This window comes from Rutidosis leptorrhynchoides, chromosome 1, assembly GCF_046630445.1.
Source record: "Rutidosis leptorrhynchoides isolate AG116_Rl617_1_P2 chromosome 1, CSIRO_AGI_Rlap_v1, whole genome shotgun sequence".
Taxonomy (NCBI): Eukaryota; Viridiplantae; Streptophyta; class Magnoliopsida; order Asterales; family Asteraceae; genus Rutidosis; species Rutidosis leptorrhynchoides.
In genome coordinates this window covers 65818287-65828085 of record NC_092333.1, presented here as the reverse complement: position 1 = coordinate 65828085, position 9799 = coordinate 65818287, and the positions used below count along the sequence as shown (strand labels likewise).

General features: G+C 31.8%; 1 protein-coding gene across 1 annotated transcript; it reads right to left on the bottom strand.

The window, feature by feature from the left end:
- Window positions 1–2502: 2502 nt before the first annotated feature.
- LOC139861082 (protein MODIFYING WALL LIGNIN-1-like) lies at window positions 2503–9025 on the bottom strand. The gene is made up of 3 exons (XM_071849385.1): window positions 8817–9025; window positions 7826–8016; window positions 2503–2806 (listed from the first exon to the last, which is right to left on the bottom strand). The coding sequence occupies exons 1-3, from the start codon at window positions 8931–8933 to the stop codon at window positions 2590–2592; spliced, it is 525 nt and encodes a 174-aa protein (XP_071705486.1). The 5' UTR covers window positions 8934–9025; the 3' UTR covers window positions 2503–2589.
- Between the last annotated feature and the right edge of the window lie 774 nt (window positions 9026–9799).

Below are 9799 nucleotides of genomic sequence, written 5' to 3'. Positions count from 1 at the left end.
TTATTATCAAAATATGCTAGGAATCTATGAAATGAAAAATTATATAAATAATGCTTATATATATCACTATACAGCATGTGTTTATATGTCCCATTTTATATCAATTCATATGTTTAAAATCTAGATCCAGCTAAATTTAGCCAACCATTTACAAAAAATAGACTTTACCTATAGCTCTAAGTATAACATAACAGCGCTCTATCAAATACACCTATAGAATTTATGTTTTCAGTAAGCTTTTATAATTTTATGTATCAAATGAAGCTTTTAATTTAAAAAATCTATCTATATAGTCATATAAAGCTCTAAAATAATGATGTCATCATTAAACTAATTACTTTTTAATTTTCATAATGATGATGTCATAATTATATATTAATTTAATTAAAAAAATAATACAAATTCTTTTATAAAAGGAAATACTAATCTTTTTTAAATTGTAATTTTAATTTTCTACAAAACTTTAAAAGACATTTATTATTACTAATAATAATTATTATTATTAAAAATATAAATACTCAACTTTGAGCGAAATTTATTATTATTATTATTTACTTTTAATATAATAATTATAATTATTATATTATTAATATTCAAATATAGATTTTTTTTTACGAAATTAATTACGTTACATATTCATGAGAAAATACATGTCTTTACATATTTATAAAAACAACGACTAATTTCTTAGTCAAACGGGTTATTAAAATAAATGACTTTAACATTTACATAGGCTTAATACCTAAAACATGTCATTCAATTGTTTCGTTTAAACAAATTCGTGATTTCACGGGTCATTCCACTAGTTAAAATACATAAGCTTAAACTTTCACAAGGATTTGGATTTCTAGGGCCATGAATTCTTTTTAACTGAAATGAAACGTGTTATTGGGCCGTAATATAGTTACGGGCTTTACCTTCATACTAGGGCCGGACCCACATAAAACACATGAAACGTGGTTTGAGACAATGTTACGCTCGTCGTCCCTGAACTTGTATCCAGCCTTCTCAGATGATCCTTAAACTTTTATTTTTGCTGGCGTCATCCCTAAAGTTGTACTTTGTAACTTCGGTCGTCCCTCCGTCTATATTCCGTCCAATTTTCCTGTTAAACGGACTCATGTGCGAATCATCTGAGGGTATTTTTGTCTTTTTATCCTTTTTTTTCTTCCTATCTTGATTTTTATTTCCAATATTGAAACAAACTAGTTTATTTCACAAAATCATAATTCCTAGAAACCCATTTCTCCACAAAATCCAGAAACCCATTTCTAAATTTCTTCAAGAATCTATCATTTCCAAATAAAAATAACCGTTTTTATTTAGTTTACTCACCTTCAACAGATTTCGAGTGGGTTTCATTCAGCTGTCTCATTCAACATTAACTTCAACATCATCTTCATGATTTTATTTACTTAAGAGTATCAACGAAATGAAATTTAATTAATTATAGATCTTGAAATACGATGTTTGAACAGCTGTGTTGAATCTGAGTTTTTAACTGTACTGGAAGAAAGTCAAAACTCTCAATTCTCAGATCCGGTAAATATGAGTTTGTGTCATTCCAGATCTGATTGCGAGTGTGGGCTGATTGTGTTTGTATTTGTTTTTAGAGTATTATGCTTGTATCTTGTTGAGTTCATACCAATTTCGAACCAGTGAAAAGAATAAACATAAATAAGTTGGTTTTGAACCATGGTGTGTTCTTTTTTAAGTGGGTTGTGATGCAACATCTTTTTAACATGTGAAGAAGAAGAGGAGGTAGTGGACAAAGATAAGTGTTCTTGTTAACAGGTTCGTATTTGAAATCGGGTCAGGTTTTGGTGGGTGGTTCGTATTTGAATGCAGGTTCTAATGCAAACATCAAACATAAGTGTTCTTGTAAACATGGGAAGAATAAGAAGAGGTGGTGGACAAAGATGCATAAACGTTTTGATTTTAAGTTTTAGTTTGAATATAGATTTGAATACTTGGATTTATGATATTGTAATGAAATAATGAGAAAGTAAGGTGGAAAAGAAATTAGGGTTTGTGAAAGGGATGAAGATGAAGAAAAGGGAAGAAAAGATAAAAAGACAAAAATACCCTCACATGATTCGCACATGAGTCTGTTTAACGGAAAAATTTGACAGAATGTAGACGGAGGGACGACCAGAGTTACAAAGTACAAGTTCAGGGACGACGCTAGCAGAAAAATATGTTTAAGGATGACCCGATAAGACTGGAGACAAGTTCAGGGACGACGAGCGTAATTTTGTCTATTTTAAATTTTGTTTCATTTGATTTGGACACTTCGTTAATTCTGTTTGCTTCATTCGCATTTAAAACATCATTCAAGTTGAAGTTATTCGACAACCGACTGTCATGTCTCTTCAACATGCATTCATTCAAGGATGCTTTTTCTTAAAGTTATTTCTATAAAGATGAATTTTATTTTATGATAATTCATAATTATGTAACACATAAATGAAAAGAACAATGAAGTTATAGGAATATAATTAGGATGTACATGTACCAATGTTATGATAACATATCTATATCACTTTCCTAAATATCTACAACATTTTTTAAGTATTCAATAGTTATCTCTCATTTCAATTGAGCATGCACGACTGTGCTCTTATTAAACAACAAGTATGAACAAAGTGTAGAAATCATTGCAATAAGTACGAGAATTCCCGAGCCAACGAAAATGCCATTTTTTACAAGGTAACACGTACCACCCACCCATCCTTCTCCGTACTTCTGTTTTTTGTTCATACTTATCGCCGTTCCAGCTAAAATCAATGAAATCAAAAAAATTATCCTACAAAACAAATAAGATAACGTTAGATAACTATTTTGTCAACAAAAGTATCAAATATGGTTTGATATATATATGTGTGTGTGTGTGTGTGTGATTATAAACTTATTTTTAAAATATAGTCATCAATTTAATCTAGCTATTAATAATCCGTAATAATAATAATAATAATAATAATAATAATAATAATAATAATAATTATTATTATTATTATTATTATTATTATTATTATTATTATTATAACAACAACAATAATGATAATAATAATAATAATAATAATAATAATAATAATAATAATAATAATAATAATAATAATAATTATTATTATTATTATTATTATTATTATTATTATTATTATTATTATTATTATTATTATTATTATTATTATTATAACTATTAATTATAATTATAATTAATATCATCTGAGTAATCTATAGTATCACATAAATCTCTAAAATGATGATATCATAAATAAAAATTATTCAAACTTAAAAAACTTCGAATATAGAAAAAAATCTAAGCCTCCCATGATGATGTCATTAAAATAAATAATTGTATTTAATAAAAATATTAACATGTTTAATTGTATAATATATAAAGCATTATGTACAACCTTATAATAAAACACCCCATGATCATATGTACAATATTTGAAGTATTATGTAAAACCTTATAATAAAACATCTTCATAATCATATGTACAATATTTGAAGCATTATGTACAACCTTATAATAAAACACTCTCTTGACCATATGTACAAACTTTAAAACAAATTGTATAATCTTTTATAAAACAGGTCATGAACACACATACAAATTTTGAAGCATATTGTGCAACCATCATGTAATAATTGTATTACAGTATAATTTTTGAAAAATTTTTAATAGACATTTGTTATTACTAATAATTATTATTAAAATATAAATACACATTTTTAAAGCAAACTCTGTTATTATGATTATAGCCTAAATTGACTGCCGCTTAGAGCCTAAATTGAATATCAGGCAGACTTTAAAACCCATGAAAATTTGATTCTACCATTCCCATGACGTATCATTTTTTTTTTTTAATTTTAATTTTAATTTTTTTTATTATTATTATATTTATACATTATTGTCTTTTTTCCTACTTATTGGTCGGAGGTCCACTCGAAAGCAATCTTCCTATCCATCGAATAAAGAGAGAGATTATTTTCTCTACTTTTGAGAGTGTTTTTCACTCTGGGTGGAGAAATAACTTGCCTTTATTCTCGGATAGGGCCCCCATACACCACTTATGTGATATTGGGTTTTGTTGTCGTTGTTGTAATTATAATTATAATTATTATATTATTATTATTTAAATATGAGTTCTCTTTACGGGATTAATTACGTTACATATGTATGCGAAATACATGTCTCAATAAAAGGTTGTAATGTAGGCTTTTATAACAAGGAAAATAGTTTTTGTGATGAAAATTGGAAGATGGAAGTGGGAGAATGAATGTAATTCATTTATTCTGATCAAACTAAATATATCAATATGTTTGTAAAAACAACGACAAGTTTCTTAGTCGGAATTCTTGGTTTCACGGTTCATTAGACTAAATGACTTTAGTATTCACATTCACTTAATACTTAAAATATATCATTAAACTGTTCCGTCTAAACAAACCCGTAATTTTACGGGTCATTTCACTAGTATATAATATATATAGCTGGCTATTCAATTTTCTTTGCATGACATATGCTACATACAACATGACACATTTACAAAGAATTCAATGTACATAAGTCCAAAACTATAGAGGTTTTCAGATTGATACACACGTCGTATAATTAGAAAGTGGTTATCATTCAAAACTTGTTCGTATGACGTAAATTAATTAAAACTAGTAGCAATTGGAAATATATGATCCAAATTTAAAAACACGGCTTTTTTAGCCGAAGGGAAGTTCCATATACTCCGTATTATTTATGCTATACTATATTAAATTTATAATAATAATAATAATGATAATAATAATAATAATAATAATAATAATAATAATAATAATAATAATAATAATCAACTCACATCCCGATGTAAACCCTTTCTCCCAACTTTAATTTGAATTTTCCATATTTTCTTTTTTCTCACTGCCGTTAACCACCTTACACCATCATCCTACCGCCACAACCAACTCTTTCCGTTCATCTCCATTCTTAATTTCTACTTTCATTTAACAACAGAGAAAATTATCTATATAGATAGAAACAGCTTTCTCTCCCAACACCCTTAAAACTCTGATCACCTTACACTGCTGTCCACAAGCCTTAACTTCCGGTCAGCCACATCTTCTCCGGCCAGACCTCTAGAGGATGTTGGTTTGACCCATATGTCGAAACCCACTGGTTTTTCGTCTTCTTCGTCGTGTGACAATCGTGCAACGCCCAATGGCTTTTCGTCTTCATCGTCGTGTGATAATCGTGTAACTTCGTTTTTGATTTTCAATTTCCCGGAGTCTTGGTCCCGGGATGATTGTCGGAGAATCTTCGAGAACTACGGTACTCTTAAAGATGTGTATTTTGCACGAAAAAAACTATCGAGTGGTCAACGCTTTGGTTATGTTCGATTTGAAGGCATTGACGATATCGAGTCTTTCTCCAAAGTCTTAAACTCCATTCATATAAATGGAAGATGGATTCGAGCCTATAAGGCTTTGGAGAAAAAATCTGCAGGGGTTAAGATTCCTCCTTGTACAAGTCGGGGTTCGAAAGTTGAAGATCTCCCTTCTCGCAGGCACCATGAGGCCATTCCGAATATTAATGGGTTCGAGGACTTTCCTCCGGCTCCTTGGAACCAAGGTCAGACCAAACCGTTCAAATGGGAAGACAAAAATGCTGCTGCCCCGTCTGCGAATCTCGACTCCAAATTTTTTAAACTACCTGTCAACAGTCGAATTGAGATTAAGATTGGTGATAAATGTTTCGATTTTAACCTTCCTAAGTCGGTGTACAACCACAACCTTGTTTTTAGCTTTAACAAAGATCGTGTTTCGTGGACTTTGATCGAGGTTGACGATTTTCCGGTAAAGGACGACTGTGGTGATGCATCGATAAAACCTCATGACGTCTCCAACGTTGATGTTGAGGTTAAAGGTGTGTCCCAATCGGTACTTAACAAGGATCCCATTTCGACGGATAAAGAAGGGCCGAGAGTGGGTAAGAACTTTAATCTTTGTGAGGAAAAAGTCACCGAACAAGATGAAGTCGTTGACGGGTCTGATGTCGATGATGTTATTGAAGAAGGAGAGTTTATCCCTGTTCCAGTCGAAGAAATTTCGGCTTCTGTCTCTTTTCCGTCCGACGATCCTCTGGATTCTGCAACTTCGGATTACGTGCCAGAAAATATCTCGGGCGTAGGATTTACAAGTGGATCGAGGGAGGATAAGGATAGTTCCAATGTAATTGGTGATTCCAATGGCACGCGTGACAGTATTTTTACCCAAAAGCAAATTCAAAATAATTTTGGGCCTGAGCTTAATGGGCCAATTCCCTTAAATGATCATAAGGTGGGTTGTGTATCTCCAAACAGGCTGGATCCTACTTCAAATGTGGATGAAAATGTTATATCGGCTGATTCTTGTTTAGATGACAGGGATTATGCCGACTCGAGTGAGGTTATCACTTGCCCATCATCTACAGCTGTTGCTCGTTTTCGTGTTAGGGGAAAAAAATTTCACCCCCTAATTAAAAGTCATTTCATTAAGCATGTGTGGAGAAGAGCTAATTTGAAACGTTGTCGCCGTCGGGAATCCTTTCGCTGGCATGATAGGCTTTTCATTGATAATGTGATGAAGCATTCGTTTGAGGACGAGGATGAAACTGATTGCTGCTCATGCTGCTCTTCTTGTGCGTCCTCGGAGTCGGATACATAGTCTCATGTCTTGTCGTGTTTCGAGTCGGTAATCGTTTCGAGTCTGTAATTGATGTGACTTTTTAGTAGAATTGTCGTCGGGTGTTGTCTCGTGCTTGTTTTGCTAGCTTCTTGCTAGTCCGTATCGTGTAATTTTTCTTTATTTATATATCCTACTTGCCTTTCAAAAAAAAAAAAAAAAAAAAAAAAAAATAATAATAATAATAATAATAATAATAATAATAATAATAATAATAATAATAAATCTCCTAATATTAGGGATTAGGATAATTGAGTGGTAAATTTCTTAAGTAATAAACATAAACATGAGAGTTACGAGAAAATGTGACTTTTTTTAGGATTGTTAAGTATTGTCTCTCATGAATTATTTTCTGAACAAGATGTGTAAACCTTATAGGCTATAGCAATATCTGTTTTTAACGTCAACACGAAATTAAAACCAGAGATATGATGCTTTTCATTAGTCTGATTAGTATTCGTGATTATAGCATAATAGTTAGCGGACATGTAACATAAAGCAGAAAGAAGGGCAATTCCAACCTCGTGTCATTTAATCATGAGTTACGCTATATTTCTTTTCCATATTAACATAGGATCCGTCAATGAAGGACCGCAAGAGGTTATTTTTTTCATTAGGTTGATTTTAGAGTTTACCAATTTAGACTTAAATCTCAACCTAATCTTGTTGAATAATCAACTCGTACTTTATACAAAAAAACTCAACTTTCTAAATATAGAACCATAGATTAGGAATAGAAAATATTTAATATTAAGAACTTACGTATACGGTATACTCTCTCTGTTCTTTATGTGTTGGTTTTAATTTGTTTAAAATAAATAAAATAATTAATGAATTAATATTTTTAAGCGTACAACAAAAAGAGAATAATTAACCTTACGAATTTTTTTTTTATAAAGAATTTAGTGTACGAGATTTTATTAATGTTATCGGTATGTTGATTATAAAAAATAACACATTCATTTTATCGTATCAAAGAAATTTGCAATATAATAACTATTTGGAAATAGTAAACCAATTCACTGACTTTAACAAGTCAAATGTCGAATGTAGCATTGTATTCAAGACTTATAAAAGTAATATGGTTTCAAATAAATAAACTTACCATGAAGAGAATATAAGAATGCTAGCATATGAAGTTTTTGAATTCTTGATATCAATCGATCTTCTACGCAATATAAAGAATCCGGTCCCAATGATTTGTGCAAAGGAGGAACACACCAAAGCTACAATTCCATAGCCAAAAGCTTGGCTTTGTGGTAGAAAGCATAAATCTCCATCAATTCGAAGCTCATTCTGTTAGAAATCGGATATGAATTGACTGCCGGATTCGTTCTTGAATCGTGTAATCACTGTCTCTATAAAGTATTTCGACCCTACGATTGCCACAGTTGCACGAAATCTTTATAGGGATCAAACAAGAACGCAATCAGTGTTTTGGGCAACGAAATCACTGATCAAATTGTTAGAGAATTTGTGTGTGTTTCTGTTGGTTTGATGAATGCAGAATGATGAACAAAAACGTTCATTAAACTGTTATAGGAAACAGTTAAACCGAAAGGGTGTAACCCTTCAATTTTGGCGGGAAATTCGGGTATACCAAAAGATGCAACTATTCGCTTATACTCATTCGGATGCAACGTTTCTATGTAACGAATAGTGCAAATTCTGTTGAGGTTTCGGGGCGCTGCCCCGAGCCCCGCGAGGGGCGCTGCCCCCTCGACCCCTGCCCGCTCACCTGGGAGCGGGACCCCAGCCAGGGGCGCTGCCCCTTGGACCCCGCCAGGGGCGCTGCCCCTTGGACCCCGCAAGGGGGCGCAGCCCCCTTGACCCCCGCATTTTGCGCGACAGTTAGTAGCCAACTCTTACGGGCGTGTACTCCACACTCTCCGAACCCGTTGGTAAGTATAACTAGCTAACACCTGCATTCAAGTAAATCGCAACTAACTAAAATGTACGTTGGAAGACACTAAAATCACCAACACATTCTTCTACAAAACCGGAAAACACCCGCAACCCCTAAGTTGACACAATATATCGTACTCGTGTAAAACTAGCATATGGGTGTGAAGTGTATATGATTGATATAAACATACCTCTGATTTCTTGGATTCACAAACGATGCATAATGCAAAAGAAGCAATTGATAAGGAGATGATGAATGTGATGATCAAACCATGACAAATGTTTTTGGTTTGGTGTTGTTTTTCCATGTAAAAAGAGTTATTAAGTGTTTGTATATTTTGTTTTTATGTCGAGAGAAGAAAAAAAGAGAAAGAAAAAGTGTTTTGAAGAATAGCTTGGAGTTTACTTTAAGAAAAGAGAAAAGTAGTTGTTAAAATGATTCTATCCTATTTTTTTTAGTTGAGAGGTTGGAGTAGAAGGTAGGAGGCTACTTCTTAGAAGATGGAAGGTAGATATACCATCCCTAGTTGAAATGCATTTGATGAATAATTGCATCTTACAAGAATAAAAAAGTGACATGTAAGTTTAAATGTGTATTTAGTGAAATAACTATTACTACATATATAAAGATGACTCATAAATATGAAAAGAAAATACATGAAACTAAAGCATGCTTTTTCATTTATAATGTTATGTTATACATATATAGCAATAGTAATTTTTACTTTTCGTACATCATTAATTTTACTCGTATACTTTAAAATATGGTTTAAAGTATATTATGATATCATAAAGTATACTTGACGGTATGTGAATAAAATTTGTTAATACGATAACAAGTGTTTAAAAGTTAATAGGACATGTATGTGTGTGATGTAGTAGCTTAAACATGGGTTGTCAATGTCGTAACTTACAAGAAGATTAGGAAAACGTGAGAGGGGGTAGTTATGTCAACTAGTAATTACGCACAAATTTGCTATTTTTTTTTTTTTTTTTTTTTGGGTAAAATAACGATAACATTAAAAAAAATCTTTTACATCAATAGATGAAAAAGACTAACAAAAGATACAACGAGACAAAAGCGCTATAAGGCTCGGAGGCCGTGAACAACGTAACACTCAAATTTGCTAGTGGCTATGTTTATTCTAATATAGTAATATTGTTATTGGGTTGC